Here is a 21,148-nt window from a genome sequence, read left to right as displayed (position 1 = left end):
TTCCAGCATCTGCAGTCATTGTTTTTACCTTTTACTAAAGATAAGAAGACAGGTTATTATCTGAATAATGATAGAATGGGAAAGAGGGTGGTACAATGAAACCTGGTTACTTTGTGCACCGGTCACTGAAATTAAGCATGCAGATGTAGCAGGTGTTGAAGAACCCAAATGGTATGTTTACCTTTATAATGAGAGGAATCAAGTACATGAATAAGGATGACTGTCTGTAATTATACAGGGCTTGGTGAGATCCCCATCTAGACAATTATGTGCAGTTTTGTTCTCATTATTGGAGGAAAGCTGTTCTGGCAATGGAGAAAGTGCACTGTAGACCTACTAGACTGATTATTGGGATGGTGGGACTGATGTACAAAAAAAGACTGGATCAGTTAGGTCTATATTCACTGGAGCTTAAAAGAATGAGGTGGGATCTCATCAAAACCTATAAAATTCTAAGAGGGCAAGACAGGATAAATATGGGAAGGATGTTCTCGATGACCGGGGAATCCATAACCAGAGATCATAGTTTGCAGATATGGGATTGGCCCTTTAGGACTGAGATGAGAAGAAATTTCTTCGCCCACAGTGTGCTAAGCCTTTGTAATTCTCTCGCGCAAAAAGCAATTGAGTCCAAAATATTAAATGTTTCAAGAGGGCATTAAGTATAATTTTTCAGGCAAAGGGAATCAAAGGCTATTGGGAGAAAGTAGGATCAGACTATTAAGATGTGTGATCAGCCATGGTTATAAGAATATCTGAGCAGGCTTAAAGGGCTGAATGGCCTACTGCTTCTCCAATTTTCTACAAATTATGGTCAAGAGCTTTAGATTACCTGCCTAACTTGATGCACTTCCCATGTAATGACTGAGTTTCGAACATTCTGTGATTATTCTTTTAAATGAGAAGTGCCAGCTGTAGAAAAGTGTGGTGTTAGTGAATTGCAGTGGATATTCACAGAATAATGCGGACATGTCTGCCATATTTTATTTATTCACAATTTTACAAATTAGAAGCATCAAGTTTCCATCTTCCAGAAACCATTATCTAAACAGTGGGAGATTGCAGACCTCTGAGATGCAAAGGGATCTGGCTCTTTCCTAGTGCATCAACCACAAAAGGATAATATGCAAATAAGCAATTAATTAGGCAAGGTACATTTGACAAGGTGCCACACAAAAGGCTACTGCCTCAGATAAAGATGCATGGTGCTACAGATGCGCAGTGTTACAAGCAATGAATTAGCATGGATTGGTTAAGTAACAGAAAGCAAAGAGTTGGGATAAATTAGTGCTTTTCTGGTTCGCAATCAATGACTAGTGGTATGCCTTAGTGATCAGTGTTGGGACCACAATTATTCACAATTTATATAAATAATTTGGAGTTGGGGATCACGTTTAGTGTATCAAAGTTTGAGGATGACGCAAAGATGAGTGGTAGAGCAAAGTGTGCAGAGGCTGTGAAAATAGATAGTTTAAGTGAGTGGGCAAAGGTCTGGCAGATGCAGAACAATGTTAATAAATGTGAAGTCTTCCATTTTAGTGGGAATAACAGTAAAAAGGACTATTAATATTGCAGCATGTTGTTTTGTAGAGGGACTTGGGTGTTCTTGAGCATGAATCACACAAAGTTGGTCTGAAGGTGCAACAGGTAATTAAAAAGGGAAATAGAATTTTGTCTTTCATTGCTGAAGTGATTCTGTTTAAAAGCAGAGAGGTTATGTTGTAGCTGTACAGGGTGCTGGTGAGGCCACACCTAGTGCAAGTTTGGTCTCCTTACTTGAGAAGGGATGTACTGGCACTAGAGGTGGTGCAGAGGAGGTTCGCTAGGTTGATTCCAGAGTTAGGGTTGGCTTATGAGGAAGACTGAGTAGACTGGGATTCTATTCGTTGGAATTTTGAAAAATGAGGGGGAGTCTTATGAAAATATATGAAGTTATGAAGGGAATAGGTAAGATAGAAGTAGAGATTATGTTTTTACTAGCAAGTGAAACGTGGACAAGAGGGCATAACCTCAAAATTAGGTGGAGCAGATTACGGACTGAATTGAGAAGGAACCTCTTCACCCAGAGGGTTGTGAATTTATGGAATTTGTTGCCTAGTGAAATAGTTGAGACTTCCTCATTGAATACTTTAAAAGCTAAGATAATTTTTGAACAGTAAAGGAATTAAGGGTTATGGTGAAAGGGCAGGTAAGTGGTGCTGAGGCCACAAAAAAGATCAGTTGTGATCTTATTGAATAGCTGAGCAGATTGCCTATCCTTGCTCCTAGTTATTACTTTCTTATATTAGGAAAGCTAATCAAATGTTATCATTTATTGCAAAGACAGTTGACTACAAAATTAGGAGGTTATGCTTCAGTTACATGGACATTGGTGAGACTAAGGCCATAAATGTGTTCAGAGGTGGTTTACTCGTCCAGTAGCTTGAATAAGAGGGTTGTCTTACAAGGAAAGGTTGGACAGGCTAGACTTCTATCCCCTGGGGTTTAGAAGAGTAAAACAAACAGTAACGTTCCATAGTCCGACTGGGCCATAGGGCTGCCCACTCGTTAGAGAGAAATGACTGAGGTTTAATCTGAGGTTATCATGCCTCAGGTGAGGGGAGTGGTTGAAGAGGTAACCTCAGCCATGCAAGAATTGAATTCTGCGTCACAAACTGACCATTCAGCCAACTGAGCTAACCAGCCGCCTTAGAAGATTTGGTGAAACATGAGTGACCTTGATAGGGTAGATGTGCAGAGTGTTTTATGGGAGAATCTAGAACTAGGAATCACTATTTAAAAATAAGTAGTCAGATATTTAAAAAGAAGGTTAGGCAAAAACAAATCTTGAGGGTCATTTATCTTTGGAACTTTCTTCCTGTAGAGATGGTGAAAGCAGAGACATTTTAGTGTAGAGTTGGATAGATTCTTCATAAACAAGGCACAATTAATGTTCTCAAGGTTGGCATTAATGTGGATTTGTGGTTACAGTCGGATCAGCTGTGATATTATTAAATGGCTGAGCAGGCTCAAGAAGCTGAATGGCCTTTTCCTGCTTCTTGTTCATGTGTTTGTATGTATCACCCAATTACCATATAGCATTCCCACTGTGCATACTGATACTAAAGCACACTGTCATTCATCATACAACCTGCCATGTTATTCCTTGTTCAAGAGGAGGAATAAGGTTTGGCATTTTATCGTCCTATGTTCCAGAATGTTCTAAATTGCTTCACTGTACTTACTGTAGTAATGTGAATACCAGGACAGGTAATATGAAGTGCAGTTAGTTCCTCTTTATAGTGATATAACTATTCTCATCAACATAAAATATGGCATTAGCAAACCACTGGTGCTTCACAAGCCCATACTACTTGGCTGACAACTTTAAGTGATCAGTTATAAATCAATACATGTAAAAAGTGAATGTCAATTTAAGTGAATTGCATAATTGCTTGTAATGGTTCTGTTACAGTTAGCAACTGCAGTTGAGGCTGCTGCTGCAAAGGAAAGACTCTGGAGCTTTACTGAGGAAGAACCAGCTGAGCGAGTTGTTCTCCAAGTCTATGCTGATTCAAAGAAGTATCCTTTAATGGTTAAATCGAGGAACATTTTGTGTAATAAAGTGTACTACTGTCAGAACATAGGTTTTTAAAATATCATATCGTGAAAACTTGTTTTTCAGCTGCTTCTCAGTTCCCATTTTTTTGAAATTTCCAAGAAAGGAAATGTGTTTCGTTTCACGGTTTTCTGCCATTTGTGGGAATCTTCATCAGCCAAGACTAAAATAAAATCCCTTTATTGTGACAATATGTTGTCCTTGGAAGAAGAATAAAAAAATACAATGAAGAGATCCCATTATTGGGGTAGCAGGAATAAAAGGTTAGCAGACACAAGGTTGGATGAAAAACAGCTTCTTTAAGGAAAGTATGAGGGAGAAGAGGTGTTCTGCTAAGGAAAAACAGAACCTAATCTCAGATGAAGGGAAGTCCGTCCTGCTGATTAGGAAAAGTGATGTTGTTATGAGTTGTAATGTTTATTGGTTGGAGAATAGAGAATGGAAGAGAAAGCTTACTGAGGTGGAAGAGAGACTTTTTAAATGTAGTAAAGGAAGACTCTTGGGAATTTTTTGTCAACTAATTCTCAGTCCATGGTAAAATAGTACTCCCAATCAGCAGTTCTCATATTGATAGAAAACTCATGTGGCATCTTCTTGAATTTTTCTGAAAACTACCTTATTAGTTACATTTAATAGATTTGTCAAGACAATTTACCTCTCATTAGTATTAACCCTGAAAAATTGCAATATGATTATAAAATGTGTTGTTACCATGGACTGAATCTTCATTTTGTTTGGCTAAGCATCAGTATCGTTGTGTTTCTTAGAGGGTTTCTCGTCATAAGACTAGCTGTATCTCACCAAACAATTACCACTTACCCCATCCCTGTGGTGCTCCATCTTACCATGCATTGTTAATGAAAGAACTCATCACTCATTTGATATCCATCGAAAGACCAGCATCTCCAACATCTGCGCAATACTTAAATGGCCTCTGCACCCAGATGAGCACTGGCATTTGAAGGGCCCCTGCTTGATACTAATTCAGAAGAGATCTGAAAAGGGGAAAATGGTACAATGATTCTCTGTCAAGAACCTGAACATCCTGCTGGATGCGCTTATGAGATGCGTGGTGCCCTCTTCCCAAAGGACCAGTACAGGAAGCCATGCTACCAGACCAGCATCCTGATCTGAGGTTGCTACTCGGATAATGGATCAGAAGGGTGGCCAGCAGAGCTGCAAGGAGGTTAGTGAATTCTGGCTCCACCACCATAAGTGCCACACTGCTCTGTCTGCTACCTCGCAATCACTCTATTTCTGCTGTTGCACTCACCTCCCACTTTCACTGTTTGCCATATCATCTGCACTCACTCGTGATCATTCCCTGCTCTTCTCCCCTCCCCCACCCCCCCCAGCCAACCTTCCAGACCACTAACACCATTCTCTTGCCCAAGACATCTGACCACCAGCACCAACACTGACAGCTGTGCCATCCATTTTCATCTCATTTAATCCCTCCCTATTCTCATTCAAGGGAAAAGTAGCCTGTAAAAGGGAAGAAAGGGTCCGGCTTGGTGGTAGGGTGCCCAACATCAGACTTGTCACCCACTAGGAGAAGAGAACCTAGTGGGAAAAGACTTGGCCTATTTCTTCAGGGATTCCAGACTTTCCTTGTCATGCCACCTGAGTCAGTGCTATTCTTTATTCTCACATTTACCCCATGGCCAGTTTCATTTATTGCACACCTCTTCCAACCTTGGCCACAATGACTATTCTCCCATGTTTCTTGCAGGTGCCAGGAGAATATCTGCTACCTAGGCCGTGAAGCAGCTTCATCAGCCAGAGGCCACTTTGATCTCTGAGCAAGAGAGTTCCAAGACCTCGGAGTTAGCACTGACTAGGTTGCCTCCTGTAGCCTGCCACCAATTCACTTACTGATATCTCACATATCTTCACACTTAGGAAGTTTGGGAGTACAATCTGATGAGCATCTCAGTGCAATAAAGACGAAATGCCCCAAGCCACTAGAACGTGGAGGAGTTCTGGAGCATGGCACCTGCTCAGCCTCAGGCAGGAGAGGATCCTGTAGTGTCAGTGATCAGGGAGTATTGTCCACATGCAGAGGAGCCACAGACAATTATGTCAGAGGGAATGGCCCTCAACTCAGACGCTTCACGAGTGTAGCTGTGCTATGGAGACCCAATTGTTCTAAATATGCAATTGTGTGGCCATCACTGTGAGCAGCTTGCCAGCTCCCATGGAGAGCCAGGTCCACCACCTTCAGGGTTTGCAGGAGAGGTGCTTACACCTGTTACACTAACCATTGGTCCTCGGAACTGAAAACTGACATGGGGGTAGGGAGACCAAAGGAGACCAAACTGGATGAGGAACCACACAACCAGACATACAAATGGTTAAAAGTCACTTGGAGCAGAAGAAACTAGAAAGACAGTTCTGTTATCTTTGTCGACAAATTCTGTTGAGTTGGTTGTTGCCGATACAAACGATTCTTCCAGGTTTTCCTTATCTGAATGATTGCAGTGGTATGCAAATGGCACAGGGTGGCTGGTTTATTTGTAAAATGTCTGTGATTTATCAGTTAAAATCTCGGCTTAAACAAATGCTGCAGGAAAGATTAACTGGTTTTCTTATGGCTTAAATTGAGTTTCTACTGCATAGGATAAAGATACTGCTTCTGAACATTTGGAGATTAAATCCCTACTATGACTTGTTCTTAACCTAGGCTGATCAGCTACCTGACAACCAACCAATGGCTGTTGACAGGCAAAAAGCTGGTACTATGCCTTTATCAAGTGAGGATTGCAAAATGATCCTCAGAGCATTCAGTTTCTTCCCGAGGTTTTAACAGCCTAAAATGCAGTTCACCCAGCAGTGGGTACCAGTCTGACTCAACTTGATATGGTGGATGGTGTTCAGTAACCCACTTGGCAGGCCTGGTGTTGCTCATTCTTTGAACTTGGCAAAATCTTGTGTTTCCTAGGAGTTTCAGTTGCTATGTTCAGTAAGCCGTAGTACTAGCATTGAACTCTGTGGTCTGCTTAGCAATTAGCAAATCAAATTATACAGTGGTGAGAACCTTAAGTTACTCTACAGTGACAATTCTGACAAACCTGGATATGTATTGTCCTCCAGGTAAACTGATCAAAAATATAGACTGATAATTTATCTTTTAAACAGACATTTAAGTGCCTAAAACTAAATGCCTAAAGGAACCCCATGTTCCTCTCCTGCAACATATTCTTCCTTATGCACCCAAATTTAAGCTGTCCATGCAGCACAATGGCTCAATGATTAGTACTGCTGCTTCACTGTGCCAGGGACCCGGTTTCATTTCTAGCCCGGGGAGACGGTGCAAACTCCACACTGACATTCTTTTGGCGTCTACATGCATTTCCTCCTCTGGGTGCTCCAGTTTCCTCCCATAAAGATGTGCAGGTTAGGTAGATTGGCTATGCTAAATTGCCCATAGCGTCCAGTGATGTTCAGAGTAGGTGGATTAGCCATTGGAATTGTAGGGCTACAGGGATAGGGTAGGGGGCATGGGTGTAGGTGAGATCCTCTTTGGAGGGTTCATGTGGAATCGATGGGCTGAATGGCTTGCTTCGACGCTGTAGGGATTCTGTGCTGCTAGGCAATTCATAAATTGTATTCCATTGGGAGCCTTTAGTTTAGCTTGATGCTTCACGTCTGTGGTATGGATCTCCAAAATCAAAATTAGTCTACATTTATCAAATTAAAGTGAATTGCAAACGAACGAATTACAAATTTAAATGGCAGCAATAAATAATTTATGAATTCTATTTTTAAAATCTCCCATATGGGTAAAATGAACCAGAACTTTTTCTAAGCTCTCTGTATACAGAATGAAGGTGCGAGCCTACGATCTTCACAATCCACAGGTAAGAATAAGATGATGCCATTGATTCAGTTTGAAGTAATCTGATTGAAATAGAGTAACATTTCAATTATTTAAGCACCAACATACCGCTTTGTCATTTTTGTTGCTGAGTAAAAGCAACTTCAGATTATCAGGAAAAGATTGTAACTACAAATTTGCTTAAATTTAACTGTTCTTCTAATGTGTACATTCGAAATATAGCAGATAACTGGGAGGCTTTGCGATCAGTATGAAAACTCAGTTGGTGAGAGCTTAGGCTCTGCACTTGCATTTGTGCTTTCGGACTTGCCTTTGTAATGTTTTGCTGTTTAATTTAGTCAGCCATTTGTTGGGATCTACTGCCTACATGTAAGACATCACAGCAGCATTGAAATTCAACACATTCACTCATTGTGTAATTAGCAGGGCATTCTGTTAGTTGAAAATACCACTCACTGCACAACAGGAGCATAAAATGTGCTTAAAGTCTTCCTCAAATTTTTAGATACTTTTCTTTTCCAGGGTAATTTGAGTTGACCAGACAGTTTCCAGACTGAATATGTCTGTCTGCCTTTGGCCCATTTGCTGATTGTTGGATGATCAGATTAAACAGCATACTCACTCACATGGTTGTTCTTAATAGATAGCGTATAAACTTTACTCAAAAAGTTTGAGACTACATAAAGCGATATAGAATTTTCACTGTTAAGTGTAACTCTGTGATTGGGCAGGCCTGGTTGAACAATGCTGACAATCAATTTTAGATAGTTATTTGAGTTTATAATATGGGTCCCTAATGCCTACTGGAAGCAAAGTACATGCGTACGCTACAATCTGTTCTTTGCAAGCCAAAGGAATATGTTCAAGCCTTACACCCTTTTTGAATTACTGAAGTTTAGGGATCCCTTAAGATCCTGATTATTCTTTCCATAGCAACACCTTGTCCAGTTAGAGTTCTGTTGCCGACAATCAGGATTTGTTTCTCCTGTAGTAGAAATTATGATTGTTTAAAATTCTTTTGTGATATGTACAAGACAGACTTTGACATCGTATCTCTCCTCTCAGCAATACTAAATCTTTTTATCACAGCAATGGTTCCTGGACTGTAGACACAAAACCTGTTGAAGAATATCAAAGCCACAGTATTAATAAATAAGCCAGAGATATAACAATAAGAGCAATGTTATCTCTCAATCTCTAACAAGTACAACATATTGCATTTCTTAATTTGAAGCTTGATCTATATTTTAAAATTTTTGTCATAAATCTATAAAGTTGTTAGAACAGTGATTCGAATATTTTTGTTCATCTTTGGGATCTGACTTAGAATTCAGATCAGGCAAAGTCGCTGAAAATCTCTGAAGATATGATATGCAGTACTTGAGTTTGGGGGACTTCGATACAGATTAAGATATTGTGACAATTACAAAGATGTGGCCCAAAGAAGGGAAGATTAGCAACCTTCATATTTCTGGCTATAAGGTAGTCAGGAAAGATACAGGCAAAGGGCACAGTGGTGAGTAACAGTCTTAATCAAATAAGCTATTATAGCTCTGTAGAGGATTCATGTCTGTAAGAAAATTAACACCAGGATTTGTTTGGTTACTTCAGGGAGCCGGTGATTTGTGGTTAGTATCACTGTATCAGTTATCCAGAACTCCAGGCTAATGCTCTGGGAACATGGGTTCAAATCTTCCCATGGTAGATGGTAAATTTTAAATTCAATAAAACATCCAGAATTTAAAAAGCTAGTTTAACGATCACCATGTTAATTGTCATAAGACAAAATCTGGTTCACTAATGTCCATTAGGGAAGAAAATCTGCTGGCTTTCATATGATTCTAGATCCACAATAATGTGGTTGACTCTTAAATAACCTTTAAAAAGGCCTACTTGTTGTTAAATCGTTACAAAGTCTAAAAAAAAGAAATGAAACCCGATATCGATCTAGGCATTGGAAATGGTAAATGCAAATGCAGCCCTGTTAACCTTGCAAAATCCTGCCTTCCAGCCTCTGGAGGCCTGTGCCAAAATTGGAGAACTGTCACACAGACGAGTTAAGCAATAGCCAGGCATAGTCATATTCACAGAATCATACATCACTAGACAATGTTGCAGGCACCATTGTCACCATTCCTTGGTATGTCTTGCCTCTCTGATAGGATAGATCCATCAGAGGTGCAGTACAATGGTATACAGTTGGGAAGGAGTACCTCTACTTGCTGGAAGTGCTGAGGATTACAAGAGAATAGTATGTAGCCTGGATGGGAGACTTCAAGATTAATAGCCCCACTGAGATAGCCAAGTCCTAAGGACATAGTTGCTAGACTGTGCTTATGGCAACTGGTGAGGAAACCAACAGAAATAAGAGTCTACATTAACTCTCCCTTATAATCTAACTATTACATATGTGTATGTCCACAGCAGTGTTGGTAGAAATGACCACTGTGCACTACTTTTGGAGACAGAGTCTCATCTTCACATTGAGGATGCTAGCTTACATGTTTTGTGGCACTACCACTATGATAATGGGACAGCTGTCAAAACTTGTCACCCATGAGGTACTGTAGCTTTTTTTTTATTATTCATTCACAAGATGAAGGTGTCACCAGTTAGACCAACATTTATTACCTATCCCTAATTGCCCAGAGGCCATTAAAAGTCAACCGCATTACTGTGGGTCTGGGGTCACATGTAGGCCAGACCAGATAAGGATAGCAGTTTCCTTTCCTAAATGACATTAGTGAACCAGATGGGTTTTTCGACAATTGGCAATGGATTCATGGTTATCCTTAGACTCTTAATGCCAGATTCTTTATTGAATTCAGATTCCACCATCTGCCATCCCAGGTCCCTAGATCTCAGGAATAATAGTCCAGTGGCAATACCATTAGGTCATCATCATCTGCAGCAGCAGAATTATGTTAAACTGTAATCTATAGCCTCGTGGTCTGACATATTCCTTACTCGACCATTATTATCAAACAAGAGACCAATCCCAGTTCAATGAAGAGTACATGCAGAGAAAGTTAGGAGTGGCATAAGACTTAACTAAAAAAGAAGCATCAACCAGGTGAAGCTACAATACAGAACCAGCTTACCAAACAGCTGAAGCAGCATACAATAGGGTTAAACAAATGGTGGTGAACACTTAAAAAGCTAACATGAGATGAAGGCCCCACAGACATATCCATCCTTAACCTTTGGGGGACCCTTTACATTAGTGCAAACAACAAAGCTAAAACATCTTCACCCAGAGGTGGTACATGGATAAAAGCCAGAAGAACAGCGGGTACTATAAGTTAAAACCAAAAACAGAAATATTTGGAAAAGCTCAGCAGGTCTGGCAGCATCTGTGCAGAGAAATCAGCGTCAACTTTTCAGGTCCGGTGATTCTTCCTCTGATTTCTCTTCACAGATGCTGCCAGACCTGCTGAACTTTTCCAGCAATTTCTGTTTTTGTTGTTGGTGCTAAATGGATGATCCATCTCAGTCACCTCCTGAGAACCTCATACGTAAAATGGCTGGAGGCACAAGAAACAACAAGGGCAATGATTCCTGACAACTTACCAGCAATAGCAGTGAAGACTTGTGCTCCAGAACTGGGTGCTATTCTGTACTAGGGAGTTATTAAGCTCCTGTTAGAAGTAATAACATGCAATTAGTTGTAATTTGCTGCAACCCAATAGAGAAGTTGTTATTTGGAAGCTGGTCATTCTGTAAAACCTCAAAGAAGTCTGAACAAGCGCGTGAGTACTGTCAGAATATTTACTGATGTCATGTGACTGACCCCTTAAAAAGACACTGTCCCAACATAACGAACACCACCAATACTTCATTAAAAAGTGCACCCCAGCTAAACTGTTCCAGTAGAAAGCTTCAAAACATCTCCCTAACAATGTAGAAAATTGTGAATGTATGTTCTGTCCACAAAAAGCTGGACAAATCTAACAGTCATTTAGCACCCAGCAATTTACTCTCAATTCTTAGTAAAGTGATGCAAGGGATCATTGATAGTACTATCAACTGGTATAATCTGCTTACGAACACTTAGTTTGCATACTATCAGGGCCACTCAGCTCCTAACCTCATGATAATCTTGGACCAAATATGGACAAAAAAGCTGAACTCAAGAGGTGAAGTGAAAACTGACTGCCCTTGGCATAAGGCAGTATTTGACATCAAGGAGCCCTTGGAAAACTAGAGTCTTCGGAAATTGAGGGGAAATCTCTCCTCTAGTGGTGTTTCACATAGTCAAAGAAAGATGGTTTTGGATGTTGAAGGTCAGTTGTTTCAGACCCAAGACACCAGTGCACCAGTTCCTCAAGGTCGTCTCCTAGGCCAAACCATCATCAGCTGTTCAATGATTAACACTACTCAGTGACCCCTGACATGCTGAGGTAGTCAATATCCACATGCAGAAAGACCTGAACAGCATCGAGACTTGGGCAGACAAGTGACAGCCAACATTCACCTCAAGCAAGTGTTTAGCAATGATTATCTCCAACAGGAGAGAATTTTTTGAGTTCAGTGTTATTATGATCATTGAATTCCTGTCAGCATTCTGAGGGTTACTATTGACCAGAAACTAAACTGGACCAGCCATATAAATGCTGAGGCTATAAGACCAGATCAGTAACTAGGAATACTGTGGCAAGTAACTCACTTCCTGAATACCTGTCCACCATATATAAGGCACAAGTCAGGAATGTGATGAAATAATTCCTGCTTGCCTGGATGGCACTAGCTCCAACAACAATCAAAAAGCTTGACACCATTCAGGACAAAGCAGTCTGTTTGATAGCAGCAGTGTGTACCATCTACAAGATGCACTCCAGTAACTGACTCAGCCTGCTCCAACAATGCCTTCCAAACCCTGGCCTTGACCTGATTATTAATCAGCATTGTTTTATCATTCATAATTCTCAGTTATTCAAGAATTCTTTTTTCTACTTCTCTTGTTAAGAAAAGGACAACAAACATTTTGTGCAATTTTCCTTATCATCCATATTTAGACATCTGAGTCAGAATTAGGAAGAAAATAAGTAGATGAGGAATGTAGGTATCATGGAAAGGTACCGTCACTGGCATTTTGAGAGAAGTTCTTTTCAATGTTTGGTCTGAAGAAACAACTGAATAAGTTTAATGGAGTTGTGTTTGAAATGTTGCTGGTATTGATGTACTAAGCCACAGTTATGCTTTGATTGTTCTAGAAACCTGTTGGAAATCTTGCAAATAATCAAGACTGTCATCTAGATAGAGGGATATCTGGTTGGCATGGATGAGTTGGATCGAAGGGTCTGTTGCCATCCTGTACATCTTTGATTCTGAGACAACAGTTGCATGCATGCACTATTGCCTGAAAATTCCACTCCAAGTCTTGCACCAACCAAACTTGAAGCTGTCATTGGGAAAATGCAGGAGCTTCCTTTCTAATAGTACGGTTTCCTCACATTCCATGGATTTCAGTGGTTCAAGGAGGCAGCTGACCACCACCTTCTCGAGTTCCATTAGGGATGGGCAATAAATGCTGGCCTTTCCCATGACACCCATAATTAAATGAAAAGAATCGCAATGGTAGAGGAGCCATTGTGCTATTGATCACCAAATAATTAGGAGGAGGTGGCAAAGCAAATTTGAAGGCAATAAGGTGCAAGAGCTAAAGTGATGATTGGGGGTGGGGGGGGGGGGGGGGTGGTCTTCAGACATTCCAAATTGCACTGCGGTTAGAGACAATGCAAAAGGGCACTGGTTGGGAGCAGGTCATGAAACTTGTATGGAACTTTTGGTTTGTGCCTTTCCAACCGAAAAGGGAATGAGATACTGTTATCTATCTCTGGCAAGTGAAGAGGGACAATTGGAGTGTGTTTTAGTGTCAAAGCATCTGGGCAACATTGATCATGATAGCCTCTGGTTTAGAGAAGTAATGCAAAAGAACAAGGAATGATTATAAGTAAAAAGTTTTAACTTGAGGCATTTGGAATTGGAATCAAAAATTGGCAAGCAAAACTGGAATTAAGCACTCGGGATGTTTCCAAAAGGAGAATGTATCATGCACAGATTAGACACATTCAAATATGGGGCAAAAGACCATGTAAACCTAGGGTTCCCTGGATAAGGGAAAAAAAAAGAGGGAAATAAAACAAAAGGCAGTTTGACAAGTGTAAGGGACGTATGAGTTGATAGAACTCTTTTGAAAAGGAATGAAAGAGACATATGAAGATTAGCTGTTAACCTAAAAAGGAAACTCAGAAGTCTATTAGTAAGGTCTAAGTAGTAAATGGATGGGTGTACTGAAAAAATGCAAAATCTGCAGGAATCAATCTGTGTAATATTTTGTAAATTCCACTTCAGAAAGAGAGCCAGTCTGACTCAAGGTTAGGACGCATACAGACTATAACCTCACACCTTTAGTGGATTGTCTAAGCTGAGATTCACCTTTTTATAAAACCTTAAGTTATTAACCTTCAATTAATCATTGTTTTAAGTGTGGCCTACAGAGAATCTGCAGTAGTGAGTAGAGTGGGTTCTTTCTTGATTATATGTTTTTGGAGATATGTCTCTTGATTAAACTTAAAATGTAAGCCATAACTATTAATTTAACCTGGGGCAGTGTTTGTAGAGGAATAAGACAGTGTTATTTTCTGGGTCTGTAGATTGTGAAGGTGCAAAAATGGCCTTTAATAGGGTGATATGTACTTCTTGTCAGATGTGGGAGTTTAAAGAGAGTTTAAAGGGTTACTGCAGATTATATCTCCATAAATGTTGTTGGATGAGAATCGTATCAGATCGAATGGATCGGTTGGAGAGACCATTAGAAGCAATGAGGAATTTGCAACAGCAACAGTATGTGATGGATAGCAGTTATAGGAAGGGGGGAAAGTCTCGGATACAGTCACAAAGCTGAGTTAACTCCAGGAAAGGTAAGAGAGGTAGGCAGCCAGTGCAGGAGTCTTTTGTGGATATACCAATTTCGAACAGGTATGCTGTTTTGGAAAATGTAGGGGGTGATGGATTCTCAGGGGAATGTAGTATGAACAGCCAGGTTTCTGGTGTTGAGACTGGCTCTAATGCATTGAGGGATATGTCGGCTTCCAAGGGATCAATTGTGTTAGGGGATTCTCTAGTCCGAGGTATAGACAGACATTTCTGTGGCCAGCAGCGAAAAAGCAGAATGGTCTGTTGCTTCCCTGGTGCCAGGATCAAGGATGTCTCTGAGAGGGTGAAGATTGTTCTCACAGGGGAGAGGGGCCAGCAAGAGATCATTGTCCATAATGGAACCAACAACATAGGAAGGGAAAAGATTGAGATTCTGAAGTGAGATTACAGCAAGTTAGGCAGAAATTTAAAAAGGAGGTCCTTGAGAGTAGAAATATTTGGATTACTCCCAGTACTACGAGCTAGTGAGGGCAGGAAAAAGTGGATAGAGCAGATGAATGCATGGCTGAGGAGCTGGTGTATGCGAGAAGGATTCACATTTTTGGATCATTAGAATCTCTTTTGGGGTAGAAGTGACCTGTACAAGAAGGACGGATCGCACCTAAATTGGAAGGGGACGAATATACTGGCAGGGAAATTTGCTAGAACTGCTTGGGATGATTTAAACTAGTAAGGTGAGGGAGTGAGATCCAGGGAGAAAGTGAGGAAAGAGATCAATCTAAGACTGGTGCAGTTGAGAACAAAAGCGCGTTAGTCAGGGCAGGCAGGGACAAGGTAGGACTAATAAATTGAACTGCATTTATTTCAATGCAACGGACCTGGTTAGGAACATGGAAGTGGGATGTCATAGCAATTACAGAAACATGGCTCAGGGATGGGCAGGACCGGCAGCTTAATGTTCCAGATACAAGTGCTACAGGAAGGATAGAAAGGGAGGCAAGAGAGGAAGGGGAGTGGCATTTTTGATAAGGGATAGCATTACAGCTGTGCTGAGGGAGGATATTCCCGGAAATACATCCAGGGAAGTCATTTGGGTGGAACTGAGAAATAAGAAAGGGATGATCACCTTATTGGATTGTATTATTGACCCCTAATAGTCAGAGGGAAATTGAGAAACAAACTTGTGAGGAGATCTCCGCTATCTCTAAGAATAATAAGGTGGTTATGGTAGGGGATTTTAACTTTGCAAACATAGACTGGAACTGCCATAGTGTTAAGGGTTGAGATAGAGAGGAATTTAAGTGTGTACAAGACAATTTTCTGATTTAGTATGTGGATGTATCTATTAGAGAAGGTGCAAAACTTGACCTACTCTTGGGAAATAAGGCAGGGCAGGTGACTGAGGTGTCAGTGGGGAAGCACTTTGGGGCCAGTGACCATAATTCTATTAGTTCTAAAAGTTCTAAATTGGAGAAAGGCCAATTTTGACGGTATTAGGCAAGAACTTTCAGAAGCTGATTGGAGGCAGATGTTCGCAGGTAAACGGACAGCTGGAAAATGGGAAGCCTTCAGAAATTAGATAACAAGAATCCAGAGAACGTATATTCCTGTCAGGGTGAAAGGAAAGGCTGGTAGGTATAGGGAATGCTGGATGACTAAAGAAATTGAGGGTTTGGTTAAGAAAAAGAAGGAAGCATGTGTAAGGTAAAGACAGGATAGATCGAGTGAATCCTTAGAGTATAAAGGCAGTAGAAGTATACTTAAGAGGGAAATCAGGAGGGCAAAAAGGGGACATGAGATAGCTTTGGCAAAAAGAATTAAGGAGAATCAAAAGAGTTTTTATAAATACATTAAGGACAAAAGGGCAACTAGGGAGAGTATAGGGCCCCTCAAAGATCAGCAAGGCGGCCTTTGCGTAGAGCCGCAGAAAATAGGGGAGATACTAAATGAGTATTTTGTATTAGTATTTACCGTGGAAAAGGATATGGAAGATATAGACTGTAGGGAACTAGATGGTGACATCTTGCAAAATGTCCATATTACAGAGGAGGAAGTGCTGGATGTCTTGAAACGCATAAAAGTGGATAAATCCCCAGGCCCTGATCAGGTATACATTAGAACTCTGTGCGAAGCTAGAGAAGTGATTGCTGTGCCTCTTGCTGAGATATTTGTATCATCGATAGTCACAGGTGAGGTGCAGGAAGACTGGAGGTTGGCTAACGTCGTGCCACTGTTAAAGAAGGGTGGTAAGGACAAGCCAGGGAACTATAGACCAGTAAGCCTGACCTCGGTGGTGGGCAAGTTATTGGAGGGACTCGAGCAGGACGACAGGATGTACAAGGAAAGGCAAGGACTAATTAGGGATAATCAACATGGCTTTGTGTGTGGGAAATCATGTCTCACAAACTTGTTTGAGTTTTTTGAGGAAGTAACAAAGAGTATTGATGAGGGCAGAGCAGTAGATGTGAGCTATATGGACTTCAGTAAGGCGTTTGACATGGTTCCCCATGGGAGACCGATTAGCAAGATTAGATTTCATGGAATACAGGGAGAACTAGCCATTTGGGTACAGAACTGGCTCCAGAGGGTGTGGTGGAGGGTTGCTTTTCAGACTGGAGGCCTGTGACCAGTGGGGTGCCACAAGGATCGGTGCTGGGTCCTCTACTTTTTGTCATTTACATAAATGATTTGGATGCGAGCATAAGAGGTACAGTTAGTAAGTTTGCAGATGACACCAAAATTGGAGGTGTAGTGGACAGTGAAGAGGGTTACCTTAGATTACAACAGGATCTGGTCCAGATGGGCCAATGGGCTGAGAAGTGGCAGATGGAGTTTAATTCAGATAAATGCGAGGTGCTGCATTTTGGGATCGCAAATCTTAGCAGGACTTATACACTTAATGGTAAGGTCCTAGGGAGTGTTGCTGAACAAAGAGACCTTGGAATGCAGGTTCATAGCTGCTTGAAAGTGGAGTCACAGGTAGATAGGATAGTGAAGAAGGTGTTTGGTATGCTTTCCTTTATTGGTCAGAGTATTGAGTACAGGAGTACTCCATATGAGAGATGGTCTTATTGAAACATAAGATTCTGGGATGACTTGTTGGGGTATAAAGTAACTCTACAGAGACTGACATTCCATCACCTAGCCACCCATTATTTACACATGAACAGATCTTCTCTATAGTACTGCCTCATCCAGAGTCTCTGACACTCGTCCCTTTTATATGCTAGCTAGAGGTCCTGTTGCGGCTGTACAGGTCATTGGTTAGGCCACTGTTGGAATACTGTGTGCAATTCTGGTCTCGTTCCTATTGGAAAGATGTTGTGAAACTTGAAAGGGTTCAAAAAAGATTTACAAGGATGTTGCCAGGGATGGAGGATTTGAGCTCAAGGGAGAGGCTTAACAGGCTGGGCTGTTTCCCTAAACCGTCGGAGACCGAGGGGTGACCTTATAGAGGTTTACAAAATTATGAGGGGCATGGATAGGATATATAGGTCTAGTCTTTTCCCTGGTGTCGGGGAGTCCAGAACTGGAGGGCATAGATTTAGGGTGAGGGGGAAAGATATGAAAGAGACCTGAGGGGCAACGTTTTCACACAGAGGGTGGTACGTGTGTGGAATAAGCTGCCAGAGGAAGTGGTGGAGGCTGGTACAATTGCAACATTTAAGAGGCCTGTGGATGGGTATATGAATAGGAAGGGTTTGGAGGGATATGGGCTGGGTGCTGGCAGGTGGGACTAGATTGTGTTGGGATATCTGGTCGGCATGGACAGTTGGACCGAAGGGTCTGTTTCCATGCTGTACATCTCTATGACTCTATTTTGAGAATGTGACTTAAAAGAAGTTCTGGGATTTACATATTAATGAACCAAAACCTGCAACCCATTCTCAAAGATGAAAGACTTAACAACAATCTAGGTTTGTTCAATATATCATTTCAGTTGCATGAGAGTGTAATCTTTTGCTAGAAGTTCTGTGTCTTGTGGTCCTGCTCCACAACTGCCTAATGAAACAACAGCAGACCGAAAGCGGGTGCTTCCAAATAAATCTGTTGGACTATAACCTGGTGTTGTGTGATTTTTAACTAAAGAGTTTGGTATTGTCCAAAATAAAAAAAAAATCACTTTTTCCAGATGGGATGCATCTTCGGTAACTCATTGCTATTAGGTTAAATTGCAGGCACTCAGGTCTGTTTTCATCGTTCACCTTAAATATGGTGTTGATGCCAGAGTACAAACATTGAGAACGTTACATCCAGTTTAAAAGATGGAGTGATCCAAGTGGAGCTAGCCATCTTCATGTCACTGTAAAAATAGACCTGTAAAAAATGTAATTGGTATTGAAAAATTATATGCTAATGAAGGAAAGTCAGCATAGATTTGTTAAGGACAAATTTTGTCAGAAAAGGTTCACCAGGCTAATTCCTGAATTGAAGAGACTGTTTTATGAGAGATGGTCTTATTGAAATATAAGATTCTGGGATGATTTGTTGGGGTATAAAGTAACTCTACAGAGACTGGTATTCCATCACCTAGCCACCCACTATTTACACATGAACAGATCTTCTCTATAGTACTGCCTCATCCAGAGTCTCTGACACTCGTCCCTTTTATATGCCAGCCAGAGCTCCCTGATAGATGAACAGCCCAATCATGCAACTCTTATTCAGGTAGATGCTGAGGGGATATTTCCTCTCAATTAAAAAATAGTTTAAAATCAAATGGTCTTCATTTCAGTTAGAAATTAGGAAGAATTTCTGCTGTCAGAAAGTGGTGGAGGCTAGGTTGTTGGTTATATTCAAGGTTTAGTCAGACAAATATTTGATCCACAAAGGAATTAAGGGTTATGAAGGACAGGCAGGAAAGTGGTATTAAGGCCACAGTGAAAGCAACCATGATCTTATGAAATGGCAAAGCAAGGCTTAGGGTGAATTGCCTCCTATTTCTTTCCACTGCATGAATTATTGTGATTAAGACTGCTGCACATGAAAGTATGCTGGCAGATTTGGTGATAATTTTCAAAAGTGAATTGTTAAATACTTGAGATGTTAAAAAAAACTAAAGAAAGTGAAAGTGTGGAGTGGGACTAGTTAGATAATTACTGTGTTACCATAGGGCTGATTGACACTAGTCTGATAGAGAGATGATGGAATAGTGGTAATGTCAATAGACTCGTAATCTACAGCCACAACCTAATGATCTGGGGATATGGGTTCAAACTCCACTGGTAGATAGTGAAATTTGAATTTAATTTGAAACTGAATCTGGAAATATAAGAGTGACTGTGTAATTATTAATGTGAAAACCTATGTGATTCTCTAATTTCCTTTTGGGAGAGAGATCCTTACCTGGTCTGGCTTGCATGTGACTCCAAACCTAGTGTAATTTAATTGACTCTTAACTGCCCTCAGAAATAGCTCTGAGAGCCAATCAGCTCAATGGCATCTAAGGATGAACAGCAGATGTGAGTCTTGCAAAGGATGTCCACATTTCATATCAGAATTAAAAGAAAAAGATGAATTGATTGATCTCTTCTGTGCTGCATCAGTCTTGATTCCATGTGACACAGGCATTTGTTCGAATGATATTGCCATTATCTATCCCCCATGCAAGCTTAAGTCTTATAAAAAGAAAATATTTGCGACAGTATAAAGATTGTTCAATCTGCCACAAATGACAGTAAAAGGAGAGTAAATGTTAAGATTAGCTGATTAACTGAAAATCCTAGAATGTCAGAAGCAAGGCATGATATACCTGTGAATGACTGATTAATTTTCCACCTTTTATTGGCATCATTGTTGTGTTTTTGATCACATTTTTGCACATTTATGTATAACTTATTCCTCTTTGTCCCTGACATCATCTGTTAGCTTAACCAAAACAAATGAATTAGAAAATGTGAAAGTACCAAGGGTGGTACGCTTTGAATGTTTTGACCTCTAGGATCACTCATTAACTTAACATTATCTCAAATGCTGAAAGAAAATAATTTAATTTTTCCACAAGCGAAGTGCACATAGTTCCGTTTAGACATCATTACATATTGCTTTGTTAATTTGATCTTATTAATTCTTATTCAACACTAATTCAGTCTTGTTTTGGTTCCTTACCCTTAATTCAGAACATGTAGCTTTAAGCGTCACTTTAGTGACTTGAAAATATAATCTAAGTCAACACTAAAATACAGCACCGAGTTTTTGGGGCACCAGTGGAAGTGCCAACTTTTGGATTAGATATTAAATTGATGACATCTGTTAGTAAGTGTATTAAAACATTCCTTGACACTACTCAAAGAAAAGTGGAGGAGTTTTGGTTCTGTTGGAAAGTTAACCTTCAATTACCATTCCTAAAATATATTCTCGACTTATTGTCTGATATACATTGTCTGATATATTTCTTACCATGCACAAATAGATTACTGTGCTGTGTTTACCAAACCAGTGACCATATTTCAAAGACAGTTTAACTGTAAAACTTATTGGAATATCCTGAGCAGACAAAAGCTCTACAACAATGCAGGCCTTTCATTTCACTTCCATTTACAGATTTATTGACTTTGATTAAGTTTTGCCTTAATAAATTGTTTATATTATTTTGTCAATAATTGGCACCAAACAATATAATGAATTTAAAATGTATCACTCATTGTTTGTAATCTCATCTTCACTTGATACTGAGACATCTTTAAATCACTTTTCAAGAACTTGCATTTCTTGACAGACCTTTACTTCATTTTTTTGGACATCCACCATCCGCAATTGACAATATTTCACTATTCCTTCAGTATTGCTGGGTCAAGCAGCTCACCATCACTACCACCTCAACAGCAACTAGG

The 21,148-nt window shown here is 40.3% G+C and overlaps 1 protein-coding gene across 8 annotated transcripts in view; it reads left to right on the top strand.

Annotated features, from left to right (window-relative positions):
• odr4 (odr-4 GPCR localization factor homolog) overlaps positions 1 to 21,148 on the top strand; it is a 119,220-nt gene that overhangs the window by 42,631 nt on the left and 55,441 nt on the right. For 7 of the 8 annotated variants that reach the window (XM_072573963.1, XM_072573966.1, XM_072573958.1 and 4 more), the window contains 2 exons: positions 3,455 to 3,561; positions 7,422 to 7,458. The exons of the other annotated variant lie outside the window; for it this stretch is intronic. In XM_072573963.1, the coding sequence (XP_072430064.1) occupies positions 3,455 to 3,561; positions 7,422 to 7,458 (144 nt within the window). The remainder of the gene's footprint in view (positions 1 to 3,454; positions 3,562 to 7,421; positions 7,459 to 21,148) is intronic. 8 annotated transcript variants of the gene reach the window in all.

This window comes from Chiloscyllium punctatum, chromosome 7 (assembly GCF_047496795.1).
Source record: "Chiloscyllium punctatum isolate Juve2018m chromosome 7, sChiPun1.3, whole genome shotgun sequence".
NCBI classification, from domain to species: domain Eukaryota; kingdom Metazoa; phylum Chordata; class Chondrichthyes; order Orectolobiformes; family Hemiscylliidae; genus Chiloscyllium; species Chiloscyllium punctatum.
This window is presented reverse-complemented; position numbering and strand designations above follow the sequence as displayed.